The sequence below is a fragment of the Mastacembelus armatus genome, chromosome 7 (assembly GCF_900324485.2).
Source record: "Mastacembelus armatus chromosome 7, fMasArm1.2, whole genome shotgun sequence".
Taxonomy (NCBI): domain Eukaryota; kingdom Metazoa; phylum Chordata; class Actinopteri; order Synbranchiformes; family Mastacembelidae; genus Mastacembelus; species Mastacembelus armatus.
The window spans coordinates 2,314,616-2,331,927 of record NC_046639.1 but is presented as its reverse complement, the minus strand read 5'-3'; the positions used below and the strand labels follow the sequence as shown (position 1 = coordinate 2,331,927).

At 41.0% G+C, this 17,312-nt stretch overlaps 1 protein-coding gene across 1 annotated transcript in view; it reads left to right on the top strand.

Moving 5' to 3' along the window:
- LOC113146209 (ELKS/Rab6-interacting/CAST family member 1-like) overlaps positions 1–17,312 on the top strand; it is a 133,502-nt gene that overhangs the window by 47,280 nt on the left and 68,910 nt on the right. Inside the window, exons 11-14 of the mRNA XM_026333551.1 lie at positions 2,852–3,040; positions 6,502–6,540; positions 7,262–7,455; positions 13,518–13,611. Of these exons, the coding sequence (XP_026189336.1) occupies positions 2,852–3,040; positions 6,502–6,540; positions 7,262–7,455; positions 13,518–13,611 (516 nt within the window). The remainder of the gene's footprint in view (positions 1–2,851; positions 3,041–6,501; positions 6,541–7,261; positions 7,456–13,517; positions 13,612–17,312) is intronic.

Genomic DNA, 17,312 nt, shown 5'->3' with positions numbered 1-17,312 from the left:
TCTGACTATGTTCTGAGGTTTAGCCTTAGTTTCACCTTTCTTACTAATTTGGTTTAATTGGATTACTGGTCTACTAAAACCTCGACAAATGGTGTAACAAACAAAGTCCTGTCCATGTCCATACGCTTAAGTGGATACAGCAGAAAACCCCTAGTGCTGACAAACTAACATGTGAATCAAGGTGAACTGAGCAGCCTTACTCCACATGGGTGAGATTGGTGAGTAGATGGGCTAATTTTGGTCATAAACATTCAGTGTTTGTTGTTTTCTGGCAACATGAGAAAGCAGCTGGTCTCCATAAAGTCTCACCTCAGCACTACTGAACGCGCATGGATCCACCATAACACTAAAAACGAACGGCCTCGCTGGCCACTGTGGTGTTTTGTTTTCAGTAAAATGCACTGTATTTCATTGCACAGATCATTTACCCAATAAAACACTGACGATTTTACAGTATTCCTGGGGAAAAGTCATTTTTGCTGTTGCAAAATACAACTTTAAATAAAAAAAACATTTTTTTCTCGTCTAAACAAGCCTTTAGAAATGTGTTTATGGATTTGAACTCATGGTGCCAAAGATTTCTAATTGGAGACAGGCTTGAACACAGGAATTGATATTATACTGTACTGACTATGACCATTGTGATGTCAAATTTTAGTCTGGCACTATACACATATTACCTTGATTTTAGAGTGACTCCAGCTTGCTTAGCTTTGTTGCAGGCTTAAAGTTTGTTGGTGCTACAGTCTAAAAAATGATCGTTTTGGCACTGCTGGGGAAAAATGATTCCCATTTACATGTTTGTTTGTACTACAGGCTAAAAGATGGATACTGGTTTACAGTTTGTTGGCACTGGCTTCTGGTTAAGAGTTCCCAGTTAGGACAGATGTGGAAGTCCAGCTGCACTGCTTGTTTACCAGTGGCTGCCACATCATATGTGTTACAGTGTGCACACTCTGCATATGTGTGTATATTTATACCTTTGAATTTGAAATATTATGTTTGCAACATGAGCTTGACTTAAATATGAGCTGATCTTTGGCAAGAGGTGGGGTACACACTGGACTGATATTCTAAAAAAAGGTGTCCATGACAAAATTAGGACCATACATGAGAAGTATATCCTGATTGCAACATTTCAAACAATGAGGTGAAAACCAGCAAAGTTTAAACTTTGGAGTTTTTTTTTTTTTTCAGCAGGTCTGTATAACAGATACAACATTAGTGCTCAGCCAGCCATCACTCCTTCCTCACTTACATAATGTTAAGTACTTTGAGACTAATCATGTGTTAAAAAGTTTAAGTGGAGTCGGACGCAGGGATGTTTGAGTTATTAATGGATGAATATGTGTGTGTGTGTTTATCTCCTCTACTATTACATCCTTTGATTGTGCTGAATTGTATTTCATTGAATTACACACTGAATGTATATTCATTCAATCAAGAATCATTAACTTTGTTTTCACAGACATCAGTCCATTAATAGACTCGCCATTGGCCGATTTGAGTTTCATTACATTTGCACCACATGGACTAACACAAGTTTTCACTTAAAATGATCTTTTATCGCCTAAATTTGTTTTTGTTACTGACAGACTTTGAAATGAATAGCATAATGGCACAATAAACTGTAAATCCCTTTTCTGCGTTGGCCTATCTGTTTACCCAGAAACCACTTCTGATGCAGCATACATATAATTCAGCCGTGATGAGGAGAACATTGGCGAGCTTTTCAGACTTTGTGGCCAACACAGGGTGTGTGTAATGTGTTTACAAGAGTGAGTGTGTGTGTTGCTAATCACACACCCTGTCACAAACCTGCTCTTGGAGCCAGTTGCTAGCCACAGTGCTGTGGTTCTAATTAACAGGCTAGAGCATTGTGCCCATGCCAAGCCTTGCTCTTTGGTGTATGTGTGTGTGTGTGATGTTATGGGTGTCTTTTCTGTTGTGTTTACGTATGCTCCACACTTAAGCCTCATAGAGGCAGGTTTTATTATCACATCCTGTTCTCTTTCCCTAAACCCCAAACATCCTCGAGATATTTCATGATGTGGGGAAAACACCCAGGACCCATTAGCCATGTGGTCTCTTTCTCTCCCTCTTTTGCCCCCTCTTCCAAAGCCCACTGTGCACTGTGTTACTGTGCCAGGGCTAGTTAGTGGGTGTATTTGTCCAATTACCCAGGGGTTTAGAGCTGCCAATCATGCAGTGATGCCACATCGTAAAACCTTGTTGCTGAGCTGTGCTCTGTGCCTAAATAAACACCTGAATAAACACCTTGATAATCACTTCAGCCCACACCTAAACACATGCACCTTAACATGCACCTACTACATACACCTTGCATGCTCTGCCGCCCATGGTGTGGACTTAGTCTCAGGCCAGTATCTAAAGCTGCGGCCCTCCTCCTGCCCGATGTGATTACATCACAGAGAAAATTATGATCATCAGCAGGCAGCGTGGAGATGTGAGGAAGTGATCTACAGTACTGTCCAATTCATTCTCAATAAATCTGTCTCTGTCCCTCAGCCTTTCTTTTCCTTCCTCTTCTTGCCGTCTGCTTGGCTTTGATATACTTAACAGCATCTGCTGTTATTTATGGTCATATTATTAATGACGGGTATTTATGAATTTGTCTTTGTCTGTGCTTTGGAAACTTGTGTGGGGAGCCTTAAAATCTTTATTAATGATAGGGATCAACTGTAATCACACAATCGAAGTAAACATCAATTTTATAACGTTTTCTAAATGTCAACCAGCTTTAGTGCTTAGTAGCTATCTTGGCACTTTACCATCACACTACTTACACCTCAGACTACGTTCTCATTCTTTTACTATCTCGCTGTCGCAGGAACGAGTGATTGAGAACCTCCGGGAGGAGAAGGAGCGGGAGGACCGAGTACGACTGGAAGAGCTGGAGCTGATGAAGAAGGAGAACCAGGAATTAAAGGACAAACTCTCATCCTGGCAGTCCCAAAAACTGTCCCAGAGCCAGCCCACTAACCCCAGCCTGACCCAGAACCAGAGGCCTGATGGAGAGGTCAGCATGGCATGTTTCGATGTAGCTACGGTATCTTGTGATGTTGTATAGATTAAAAAAAAGCTGTATCTGTGCGTGTAGTAGGGGGTGTTGGTGCACAGCCTTTAATAGTTTATCGTTATCAACATTATAACAGACTTGCACATACAGAACTATTTGTGCCAAGTTCTTTAAATGAGCCCAAACGCAAAATCTCATTTCACAGACATCGTAAAACAAATAATAAATATCTTCTTCAAAACCCTCGGCCGTTGGATGCTTCAAACAAACACCACGGCACTTTATGATTGTTTTTATTGTACAAAAAGAATTGAAAGAATTTATTTTTACAACCACTCTGCAGTGGTTGTAATATAGTGCTTGTAACCTGTATTTAAACTGCTAACATCTACTAGTAATTGTAATTCTACTTTCTTACCTCCCTGTGAGCAGCCGCAATATTGTCAGAAACTCCCTGCCTTCTTTCTATCTCACAGGATAAAGGGATGAATTAAGAGAGAATGATTTATGGACATAAAAGATCCCTCTAACCCTGTTCAGGTGCCAAGTCAGAGGCCTTGCTGTCTTCTTTCTTTTTCTTTTTCCTCTCCCAGGACAAGCCAGGACAGACTCTCCTCCTGCCAGAATTTATGAGAATGTTTTTTTATACCCATAAAAAGCATACACACATCTCATTCCTGTGAAATGATATCTTGTTGAATGTTGACGCGGCACCACATGAAAGGGACAGCAGCTCAATAAGTCTTTGTAGGGAGTAGATTCACACTCTGACAGAAGTGATGCCATAATTGGACTTTTTTGTGTAATTCTGTTATGTAAACTTGCAGATTCTTCAAAAGGACAGATGATGTTTATGTGTTTATGTTTGTGTGTTTGTGCATGTTAGCGTCTTTCAATGTGCCTGTTAATGCATGCCAGCACAGAAATAGCCGTTGATGTGTGTGTGTGTGTGTGTGTGTGTGCATATGTGTGTCTGCATGTTTAATACTATTTGTTGTGAGGCTGTAATACTCAGTAAATTAGACCTACACACCTACTTGTACTTTTATCCTTGTGAGGACATGCATTATTCCTCAAACAAACATCCATCCAAAATTTCCCCACAATGATGTCAAATTAAAATTTGCCCCCACAACTATAGAAAGACACCGAGACACATGAGACAGTTTTACTGCTGCATGTACTTTAGTTGTAAATGACTAAAAATAGATTACTACTAAATCATCTATCACAGGGATCTGCTGGAGCCTATCCCAGCTCTCTTTGGGTGAAAGGCAGGGGTACACCCTGGACCCTGGACCAGTCCATCACAGACTACGTAAATCAATTTCTAAAATTCAGTATGTTATATACTGCAAAAATGAAATGTGCTGGTCACAGCAAAATGCAGAAATACTGTAAGCGTTTGACGTCACAGTCCTGATATGTAGACACTCACCTCTCTAGCAGAAGGAGAGTTTGTATTTGCCATCAGGTTACATACACAGAGTGGCCCACTCACTGTATCTGCAGATGTTTGTATTTCTGACTCAGTCAAGCTGTTTGCACCGCTTTTTGTCTTGACCTCGCAGCTCTGTTGACTTTACTGCATCCTCATCCTCTTCCCATAAAACAGTATTTGTTGATTCTGAGGTTAATCAAGGGCCTTTGGAATTAAAACCTAGGTCTTCAAAAAGAAAAACAGTAGAGGACCTGAGGGAAGGCAGAGAGATTTGGCTTGAATCAACAAGGATGCACTATTCCTCAACTAACAGCGTGGCCTCTTTAAACCAGGAAAATGTTGCCTTAACTTTTTTGGTTTCTGGCCTCGCTGATGTCTGCACTGACGAGGATATGAGATTGAATATTGTATATATGAGTCAGATATAACCACTGGGATACAATACTGTTATACATACAGTATGTCTGTGTGTGTGCTGGGTATTTTTAAACCATGAGTTAAATAACCCAGTGCAGAGCCCGGTGGTCACACATATTTTACTTATTTGTAATATTTACACTTCAGAGAATTTTCCAGGAATGATAATAATAATATCTATGACCATATATGTAATCGTATCCTTATTGGCCTTCCCCTTCCTGTCATAATATCGCAAATGTCTATTAGACCGCCATCCTCTCAGCCCCTGTCTGTGTTTTCCACTGAAAGAGCATAACAATCTTCGGTACACTTAGGACTAATGCATTTTGTGCGAGCTAAGAAGTGGCTTGAGTTTTGGCAGCTAGGTGTAGAGGTAATGGGGGTCGAGGACTAGGTAAACAATGACTTCTTGTCATGCCAGTGAACCAAGTGCTCCCCTTTTTGTACAGGATTAAATCCTTCATACAGAGATATGGATATACTCTGTCAAGCTGATGTCACATACTGGAACATATATTGTAAATAGGTTAGTCAAACTCATATTCGTGGACACATGTGCACACCTATGATAAGACACAGGTGCACATGTTACACACATGTAAAGCCATCATAATAATACCATCAGTGTACGTTTACAACATTTACAGATGTGTTCCTCCTGTGCTGCATCATAATACATACCTGTATCTAATGTGCAAGAAGTAAGACCTTATCAAACAGTTGTTGTGGAACCAAATGTTGTGCCTATGGCTGTATCTCCCATATACAAGGGCCAACTTTGTTTTTCTGGTGGGTTTGTGATAATTGGAAAAAGGCATTTGTTCAGATTGGCCAGAGATAATAACTGTAGTTAAAAGACACTCCTTTGGATTTTTTCTAATGACAGACTCGAGCACAGCTACAGGTACAGTCGCAGACTTTGTAGACCTGACAATAACTTGTTTGGTATGTGTGTTTGTGCGCGCGCTCACTTGATGTGGTTCAAACGAGTGGCCTCTGCTGCCTCAACAAGTTAAATAATCTTCACAAACACAGCAGACACATAGAGGTAAAGACCAAGAGAAAGAGGGAATAGTAGAGGGAAAGATAATTCTAGGTTACAGACTTCCTCTGGGATATTTCTTTCAGAGAAGAAAGAATTCATCAGTGTAACTTTGGTTTTTTTTCAGCATTTACTTAGAAAAAAAAAGATGTTTGGTGGTCTCATAAACTCGCATCCAAACAGAGAGAGACGGTAATTTTATAATGATAATGACTGAACTCCAAACTCTACACGAAGGATGCCTTGGGGAGGCAACTGATAGAAGCAAACCACAGAAAAGCAGGCAGCAGAGGAACCGGGGGGTGATGAATGGATGAGAGCGGATGAGGGCACAGATTGGTTCTGCTCCAGCTAGATTGTGACCTTAACCGCATGTACAGGATTGATTTACCTTTTCCTTAAGGTTTCAGAGCTATCCATGTGAGATGCTCTCATAGCTGACTCTGTGTAATTTAATGTCCAACCACTGAGTCCTAGAGGATGTTAATTCTTTTAAGACTATGCTTGGTTATATCCCTAATCTTTATCTGTTATGTCTTTTTTTGTATTCACTTGTAGATGCCAGCCAAAGTTGATGGGCTATCAGCAGTAACCACAGTAGGTCCTTTAGTCTTCTGTATGTTATTATATGCCCCTTATTTATTTGTGCTTGCATGTTTGTGCACAGGCCATTTTGGGACCTCTGTGACTCACCTTCTCAGCCCTGCTGTCTGTTGCCAGCTGTGGCTTAACTTTATCGGTCTAAGCTGCTCTCTGTTACACATACTTCCATCAGTCTTACATGTACTTTGTCATTGTGTGCTGTACCTTGTCATTTGTCCAGTCTCAGCTGTGCCGTCAGCCTGGTCCAGCTCTATTTCATCAGCCTCAGTGGTAGTTCTTCAGCTCCAGCTGCTCCCACAGCTGCAGTCTGTTAGCTGTAGGTGTGCCTTGTCATACTCAGCTTCATGTTGTCAGTCTGAGCTGGACTTTTGTCAGCTTCAGTTTTACAGTTACTAATGTATTTGCATAACAGGCCTATTAATGAGTGAAGCCTGTCACAATGCATATGTTTGAAGGTGCAGCTTTATGGTGCACAGTTAAATATAAATTTAAAATGTTAACTAAAGTAAATCTTATACTGAACAATATACTGGACACTAATCTGTAGTTGGATCATGAAGAGCGCTGAACAAAAGGCAGCTCAGACTAATGAATGTTGTGGTAAAGAGGTCCTAAACTGGTCGCTGAATGTGTTGAGTTAAAATTAAATTATGAAGCGTACTGTGGATGTCTTTGTACATAATGTATCTGCTCTTTCTGTCTCTCACACTCAAAGACCCAAAACACAGAAGAAACAGTCAGGAAGTGTTCAGACATCACAGATCGTCTCAGGCTACTGGAGCAAGAGGTGGCCCGCTACAGAGAGGAGTCTGGGAAATCACAAGCTGAGGTGGAGAGGCTAATGGCAGCTCTGAGGGATGCTGAAATGGACAAAACGTGCAAGGAAAAGAAAATTGCTGATCTTGAGAGGTGAGGATCGAAAAGTGACATTCGTATCAATCACGAGACACCATCTGGGTGTCCTCACGGAGTAATGTCCCTCCAAGTGACCGGATTTTCGTAAGATCTCAATTCATTCCTAAGTGCTCTATTTATAAAGTTGTAATCCACAAGACATAAACTGTCTAGATTGTGTCCTCCCAGCACTTGAAACCACTTCCATGCTGTCATGCTTTTTGCCTGATGTAATCACACTCAAGAAATACATTCTCTAACCTATGAGCAAACACGTGATTTGACTTTGTCTTATCATTTTTTTTTTTTTTTTTGTGTGTGTATCGGTGTTTGCAGACCTGGGTAAGTAGTTCTTAGAGTGCCTGTTAGACATGCCATTGTAATACCACCAACACTGTCTGTGGCCATTACACCTGACGCCATGTGATGACTGTGGGGCTGATTTTAAATGGTCCCAGGCAATTTCCCAACTTGGAACTTGAGCATTTTGGCCAAAATCTAATTCTCAGGAAGCTCAGATTTGACAATCCCAATGGGACAATTCATGTACAGTGCATTTATGACAAACAGTCCTCAACGGTCCTCATTCCTGTCACAGCAATAACACAAAGAGTGACTTTGTGTCTCCTGATTTATATGACAGGAGACATAAAGCTTCTCTATTTTACTGACCTTCTCCACATTTCATCACTATCATGAGTGCCAACATGCTTTCCATGTTTTCCTCATATATTCATTTTAAATGACGTGTGTTTTCACATATCTGTCTGTAACCTCAACAGATAAGTAGTCTTCTTTCTTTCTTTGCATTACAGTAAATGAGTGTGTGTGTGTGTGCATGTGTGTGTGTGTGTGCGTGCGTGTGTGTGTTATTGAGTTTGCCAGGCAGGTTGCCAGCGAAATGCCAGTGGGAGGTGGTGTATCCAGCCCAGACACTGTTTATACTGCTCTGTTTATTACTGGCACAGTGCTACTCAATTATCATCTGATTTATGGATTGGCATGGCGTGTATATGTGTCCAAATGAGTGGTTGTTTAGTGCCAACACAGATCTGGCGTGCATATTTGCTTCAGCTGTGCGTGTGTGAAAAGAGAAGCACAGAAAGAATATATGTAACTGAACTGCGGTGGTTGTACTGTAGTTTGCTGTATGCTGCTCTGTCTGCGTATGTAGATTGATAGTGGATGGCGAAATGTCACGAGAGTAGAAAAATGTGAAGTTTGTTGACACACATTGGCCCCATCAGATGTGTTAACACTAGCTGTGGTTCTGAATGGGTTGCATGTACTGGATCCAACACAGTTTCCTGCCTCATACATTGTGCGTTTTCCAGCCTCTACCCTGGCATGCAACCTTTGTGCTGACTCAAATTCTGTGGGAATGTAGGAGCATCAAGTGTAACAGGGATACAGTAATGCCTGCTGAGTCTGAGTCTACTCTCTCGCATGTGTCGTGCCTGCACCTCTGTTTGCTGTTTTGAAGCAGCTGTTACCAGTGTGTGCGTATGCACATGTGTGTTAATCATTAAGTTTCTGGATCAAGCTTTAGAAGAGTTTCTTTCTTCCCTCAGCTCGTTCATCTTTTTGGGGCTCCTGTCTCATTAGTGTCAAACAGTCACTCCTATCAGTCCGACCTCTCCCCTCTGGTCAGCATAAACAGGTCAGGGGTCACGTGCAGGTCAGCTGCATGTTATCAGAGGAGGATCCACTGCAGTCATACCTAAATAGCATAATATCATGAACAAATGTACAATTTGTCTGCATGGCTGCAGTGGAGATAAGTAATGCTATAAGATACAGTACTCATGATGCTTTAACAAACCAAACCTGAAATATATATATGTGAGTGTATATGTGAGTGAACGTGTGGTGTATGATATAACGGACAGACAAGTCTGTGCCGTGATTGGACTTCTGTGTCAGAAGATGTGCAAGATGCGTCTGGGCAGAGGATGAATGTCTTTTTAATCAGAGTGTTTCTGTTGGAACTCAGTCAGATGGCCTATTAATCAAAAGAGAGTAGAACAGATGAGGAAATAGACACGTTCTCATCCAGTTGGCACTTCTGCACAGATAGTTAAAGATGAATATATCCAGCCGGTCATTGTAATAAATACCTTCCAGCTTTGGGGAGATTCACTCAGAGCTATTGCAAAGCTTAGATTACTTAGTGACCTTCTGTAAGTCATCCGTGAAAATATTAGGTAGTTTATGGTTGATGTTTTATTTACTGCTATGTGTAATTCATTTCTAATCTGCTAGTAATCAATAACACTGAGTTGGCTTTGTGGGAAATAGCTGTTAGCACTAATGGTGTTAGAGATCTGAAAGCCGTAGTTACTGATCTCTTTGAGCCGCATGATACTATAAGTTCAATGAAATATTTGGTAACACAGTACTATGTCTTAAAATACGAAGGCTTGTTTCTCTTTCTTTCATTCCTTCTTTCATGGCAATTTATTTACTAGTGGAATTCTTTTCTTTATGCTGTTACAGTCCTATACTTTTAGTGTTTCTGCAATGATGTGGGAGTAAAACACTGAGAAATAAATCAGACTCTCAGTCTCAAAACATCATATAATAGCTATTGACATGATAAGCACTATGGTATGTAAGGGAGGATTTCAGGAAATGGGAGCTCTGTATATATATCTATCTATATATATATATACATATATACATATATATATCTATGTATATATGTATTTCAACCATTTCACATTAAATGTGTCCATTTTGCTCTTATTCCTAAGGCTGCAATCAAACTCTGTGTTGAGCATCAGGCTTTTGAACACATGCACTTCATGCATCCAAAACACAATAACACACGTACTGTAGTTTCTGTTTATATATTATAATATTTCTACACCAACTTCCTGTTTGACAGTAGAAATATAGACAAATTGCACTGAGAGGAGCTGTTTCGTAACACAGATATCAACTACATAGACAATACAGCGAATCATACTGTATCACAGTTTCTCACATTTAAACATGTAGAAACAGAGACTGACCTTTTCCTCCTTTTGAACCTCACCCTTCTTTACACACAGACTAGAAAGGCAACATTGAAACTGTACATGTTTTGCGATAAGACATGTCTAAGCAGCATGAAGCATCTATCAGTAATAAACAGATTATTTCTGTTTGGATCTCTCAGCACTGTGTCTAGACAAGCGCCTAAGATAAAACTTCAGACTGCCAGTGTTGACCCAACTGCCTCAAGCTACACATAGTTCCCCCATATCTTCTGCTTTTACTCTCTCTTTTTCCTGTATCCCTCTTGTTTTTGCACTACAGAGAGCATGTATTTAATTCAGATCATATCTGCCTCTCATTCCTTATATTCTGCAACCCTGGGTAGTAACTGCCCCACTGTGTCCCTGTCTGCTTGAAATCAGAGGATTTCGTTCCACTCTGCTGTTTATTAAAAGAGACAAGAAAGAGACAAAGTAAGAATTAAGAGTTATGAAGGGTGAGATAGAAATCTGGATTTTTTTTCTTAAAAGGTTATTGCTCCTTTTAACCTTTATTTACCCAGGAAAAGTCCACTGAGAATGCAGAGTCTTTTCCTGCAACACCCTGCTATTCCCTGCAGACCAGTGAGACTGCAGCTTCCTGCTGTTGGTCACTTAGCCGCTCTACTGGAGCTATTTGTGCCTTGCTCAAGGGCATGTCAGCAGCAATCTTCAAGTGAGGCTATCATTCATTCATTAAATTTGTTCTCAATGCCGTCCTAAATGGATGTGAGTTCTAGGGGCCACAAAAATGACACAAAAAAAGTAAAAAGGATAATGGAAAAAGAGAGTAAGAGAGGTGAAGATAGAATGATAGAAATATGTTTGAAGTGAGAAATACATGTGCTTTGACAGCCAGAAATAAAACCTAACTGCTTATGTTGGCAGGCAGATGTGTCGAGTGCTCCGGGTGGAAGAAGCGAGAGGAAATGTGAAAAATTACTTATTACGATTCAGTTTAGGAAATGGCTGGACTCAAGTACACTACTCACTCTCTCATTTCACCTTTCTGAAAAATATCACTGCAATTAAATCCTATTTCCCCCTTTTGGATTTTCTCATTTTGTTAATCAACAAATCACAGTTCTCTCTTCATATTTTCCACTCATATGCAGCGCGGCCTGTCTGCTTCACATTCACACCATACGTGCCCTCATTTGCCTTCACATTGGTCAAAACACTTACTTCATTTTGCACTGATGGGCTGATGGGGGCATATCAGCTATCAAAAGGGACCAGCGTGTCTTCTAGTTTATACACCTGTGCCAGTAGTGACTGTATGTGATAGCTGATATGCCCACATGGCAGGTTTGTTCTCCACGGACATGCATCTGAGCTTATAAAAACACACACACCGACATCAAAGATCAGAGTATAAACAGATTCTTCTCCTCCTCTTCCATGCTGTGCAAATATGTGCACACTTGTACATTCTCTGCATGTATACTTTGTTCATAACAGTAACTGGCTTAAATGATAATTGTTATTTTTGCAGCAGATTGCAGTCAGAACTCACCCTTAACAAGTTGAGATCCAAGCCAGAGACAGGAAACTACCGGCCTAATAAAGTGTGTGTAGGGTTTTGTATAATGGGAGTGATATCAGAAATAAATGCTGATATAAATGTTGAATACTCCCTCCTGTTCTATCTTCTATTATTGTAACAGGGTTTTGAAAAGCCACTGCTGTGTGTCTGTGTGGCAACGTGGATGTATATGAGTCATGTTTTTAGTTATAGTTAACATTAATTGCACACCAACATCACTCATAAAACACACACACACACACACACACACACACACGCACACACACACACACTCACACACTCACTAGTTCAAGGACTGTGTCAGCAAATATTTGCCCATATGTGGGGCAGCTTATAGGTTATACCCAGAGTAAACACACCAGTGTGGATATGGAATAATAATGTGGCGCGTTTTAGCAGCGGCTTGGTCGCGGCCTGTTTACAGTCTTGGAGGGTTCTCTTAAGCTCCAATTTGTCACTGTCAGCTTTCTCACACTTTCTGTGCATATTTTACCAAAGTGCGAAGGCCCAGCTGAAGGTTCAAAGAGTGTGTTTTGATTTTATTTTGGGAGTGTTTATGAGACGATATACATTGTGTACAAATGCAACCCTGTGTGTCTGTTATGGCGTATGTGTTTGTGGGTTCATGTGTGTTTACTAGTGAGTGTGTGTGTGTGTGTGTGTGTGTGTGTGTGTGTGTGTGTGTACCATAGTTGTGTGGTTAAATAAGTACGTTTGGTAAATGACAAAGAACAGTGTGGAGGTAAATACACAGCCATCCCCTGGTTAATACACAGTTTAGCTCTGTAATCAGCAGCTCAGCAAGGCACAACACTGACAGCATATTTATTATCCCCTGCTTATGTGTGTGTTTATAGCACTCTATGACATGCACAATTTTATTTAAAAATTACACGTGTGTGTGTGTGTGCGTGTGTGTGTGTGTGCGCGCGCGCGTGTGTGTTGGTGTCATTCCGACTTCTTATCTGTACTTAGCTCTTGCACATGTATCTGTGAGAGGTTCTGTATGTGTGTTTGTGTGCATGCTTGTGCTTGTATCTCCTGTCTGCATGTGTTTGTGTTTTTTTGTTGTTGAAAGATTTACACAGCAGTTTCTTACATCCATCAGTCAAGTTTTGTCTTGTCCCAGTCTGCCATGTAACTAAGACTAGACACAAGCACAGCCTGTGTGCGTCCCTGTGTTACAGTAGAGCTCCACCATTTACCAGCGGGATGCAATGTGCAGGCCGTGCTTGAACTCTGAAAATAAACAAAAGATATATTTGTATGGGTATTTTTGTTTAACTACATTTTATAATTAACCCTGGAAACACACATTAAATTGTTATTTTAGTAATTTTAAGTAAAATGTGTCCATGGGCCATTATTTATGTGTGAAATGTGTTTGCATACAGGGTGGGCACCATCATCGTATTGTTTGAGTCTTTCTTTGTACTTCTTGATTTTAGTGATTAGTTCACGCGCCCTTATTGAGCTTCTCTTTATCTGCTGTCATCCATTTTGTCTATCCGAAGGCAAATCAAGTCTCCTAACATCCAGAAGCAGACTGTGCCGGGTGAGATGAGGAAAGATGCCCTGACTGATGGACATCCACACTCTTTATCACAGGTTTGAATAAGTGTAGGTGTGTGTGTGTGTGTGTGTGTGTGTGTGTGTGTGTGCGTGTGTGTGTGTGTGTGTGTGCATATGTACTTTCCTTGATCTCTAATTTAGCTCTTCATTATTTTTTCATCCCATAAATGTGTTTAAGCTCCTGACATTTTCTTTTGTTTTCCTCACCTTATTTTCAAGGAATTTCTCATCTTTTCCCTTTTCTCCTTCTTTCCATATGTTGTGCACTGTCAGTGTAACTCTGCTGCTCTGACTAAAATGAGCTGTGCTCCAGTTCTTCATACCTCCTGCCTTGCCTCCTTCTGTGCATCTCACAGTCAGTCCTAAGTGGAAGAGACAGGCATTTAGTCCAGCAGAAATCATCTCCCTCCACCAGCTGAGAGCAGCAGCATAATGGCTCTGATTGTAATAAAGATTGACTGAGGCCGCTCAGGCAGAAAACACAAAGCTTAAATACCATTTTTAGATACATCAAGTGATATAATTTGTAATGTACACTAGGTGTCAACATGAGTGTCAGGTGTTTGCACAATATTGTGTGAGTGTGTCTGTGTACAGTACTTGCTTGTGTACTAGACTGCAGAGCAATCCCAAGGTGCTAATATGCAGAGTAGAGCCATGCCAGGATATTCCCACAGGCCAGATGAAGTCCACCTCTCTGTACCTCTCTGCCAAATAGAGGCAGGGCCCTTCTGTCAGTCTGTATTTGGTGGAGTCATTTTGTTATTTATGTGTGTGCGCAGGCAACATTCAACATCCCATTTCCTCCTCTAAACAGTGTCTGAGTACACATTAATATTGCTACAACCTGGAGAGAGACATGAAGCAAGTGCCAAAGAGAAAGAAAGAAAGGTTCATGTGGAAGTGGGGTTGATGTCGGGGATAGATGACATCCACAAAAAGAGAAAAATGGAAAGTTTCAGAGGTAGATGAATTTGGAGTTATGTAGTCACAGTATTATAAACTATCAACCAAAGGAAATACTGCTGTTGTGTTAGAAGAGACGCAGATGCTCAGATTTATTGTCATTCATCCCCATAAGAGCATGACTGACAGTTTTTGGGGTTGACGCTAACAAAAAAAATGGCTGCATGTGGTTTGATGTTGGTTCATTTGCCCTCATCTCATTTGGCATCACCTTGGGCACAGTAATTCATAGTGATAACTCAAGATGATAAACCCTAATGACTTTTACTCTTATTTGAATGAAAGTTTGGTGCACAAACATTTGTGTGCTCCTCAGGATAAAGTCTCTTTGGTGATTCTTCTCATAAAGCAATGCTGTCAGGTCAAAATTTCACTTTGTCCAATGAATAATTGATGTTTATGATCAAATATGTGAAAAACTAACTAGATTTTCATCAGTCTCAGGTCTAGTGTGTGTAGCAGCTCTTTCCACTGCTCGTGCTCGCTCGCCATTTATCTGAAGGTCTATCAGGAACACAGCACGCTCCGAGGGTAAACACAAACAAACAGGGCCTTCCCCCATTGCTCCCTCTCCCCATCCATCCAGGAGAGTTTATGTGGGATGGAGAGATTGCATCTCTTCGCTCCATCGTCTCCATCGTGCCACGCTGCACTTCACAAACACAGAGAATACGCACATCGGAAATGTTCACTTCAAGCCTTCACACAGGCCTTTTACTTCTCTTTTATCTGTAACGTAGAGGCATCAGCGGCACTCGGTGCTTCAGAGACACAAAGATTATAGAAACTGAAATGTGACTGAACATTGTTTTAAATTATAGAACAGGAACATCGAGGTTGATGGTGCACACACAACCTTTTTGACAGAGACAGATATCTATGTCTGCTTGGATCAGGCTATATGGGTAAGTGGTTTGTGTGTGTGTGTGTGTGTGTGTGTGTGTGTGTGTGAGGATCTTAGGTACACAGCTGCTGGAAATGTGCATTCTCTCACTCTCCACTAGTTTATTTTAGTAATTATAATCCCTCCTTCAAACCAGAAAGTGCCAGACTCCATAATGATCCCTCCCTAGGGCATTAGGTGATGATTGGTGCTGCAGAGGCAATTATCTTTCCATTTCTTCCCACTCTCTGTGTCTTTCTCTCTCTCTCGCCCCTTATTTTCCAGTCTTCGTATTCTTGAAAGGCAGCAATATTCTCTTGTTACTAATAAAACTCCCACAACACACAGATACATATACACACACATATACTGTAAATGTGCACACTAACACACCGACAGACACAGCTTTCTGGTTAGATTTCAGTCGGGGGTCCAGCGGTGGCAGCCCCATCTCAGTAGGGTGTCTGTGCGTGTGTGTGTGTGTGTGTGTGTGTGTGTGTGTGTGTGTGTGTGTGTGTGTGTGTGTGTGTGTGTGTGTGTGTGTGTGTGTGTGTGCGTGTGTGTGTGTGCGTGCGTGTGTGCGTGCGTGTGTGCGTGTGTGCATGCCTGCGTTTCTGTCTGTGAGGCGAGGTCAGACGAGTACTTGTTGATTCTGGTGCATCGAATTACTGCCCATCTGTCACATTCAATTATGGCTTCGGACTGCTGACGCACACAGCCTGCCTCTCTACGTGTGTGCGGCTGTTTGTTGCTCACCTCCAGCTGTGGTGTGCTGACGTGACGAGCCACAAGTATCCGCTTGTGATTTGTGATTTGCTTGGCGCTGTTTTCATCATGGACATTCAGGGATATTCCCATTTTTCCTGTTTTATTCAGTGTCACTGAATTAATTGGTTAATTTGTCCTTTTTCTGCTCATCAGCAGATTTTATATCATTTCCCAGTCAGTTATTTAAGAATGATAATCGAATTTGAAGCTACATTATAGGAGGTGCCATGATGCAGTTCATTTTCATTATCAAGAAAAGTTACCATGAAATTAAAAATGTGATGAGAACAATAAATTTTCGCCATGAGCATCGATTCCCAATATTCCTGTATATCGAGTTTTATTCGATGCAAAATTGTAGTTGATTCTGATAAGAGAGCTGATTATAGTGTTGGATAAAAACACATTCATGTTGAGCTCTATACATCAGCTACATACCGGTCTAATCCAAGCATATACATTCACTAGCTCATTTTCACAAACATGCAGCAGCAGTTTCTCAGATGAAGTGGTCAGTTTAAGAGTGTGCAGTGAGGCTCAGTGACAGCTCGTCATCCATCACGGTGAAGACCACGATTTTCTCTCTTACCAGTCTGTTGCTGTCTGGAGAGAGTTTCCTATGCATCTTCATTACTTCCAACAATGCTGCTTCCAACACACCTTCTACACACCTTGTCATATTCATTTGCTTAATATGTCTACACATATTTTATCATGTTTGTGGGGTTCAGCTTCAGGTGTTGATTCTTCCTTTCAAAACACCTACTTTGTTTTTTCCATTTTGGCATGTAGCATGCAGTGTGCCAATAAATGTATTTACATGGCATTTCAAGGATTATTTTATTTATTTTTGCGTTTTATTTTTGGCTAGTGTGGGTTTTGTCACTGGGCATCTGATTGGTCCAGCCCCGGTGTGCACAATCAAAACATCAGTCCGTTTGTATGCGCTCGTGGAAGTGCCTCCTGTGCACTGCTCCTTGGCAAGTGTGAATGTGTGAATTTGATGGGAAGTCAACTTCTAGGAGTTGGAGAGAAAGAAAAAAAAGAGAGAAGAAGAACTGGAGGGGTTTATTATTTCTGTCCAGTGTTTTCTTTCACAGTTCCATCACCCAGTGTGGAG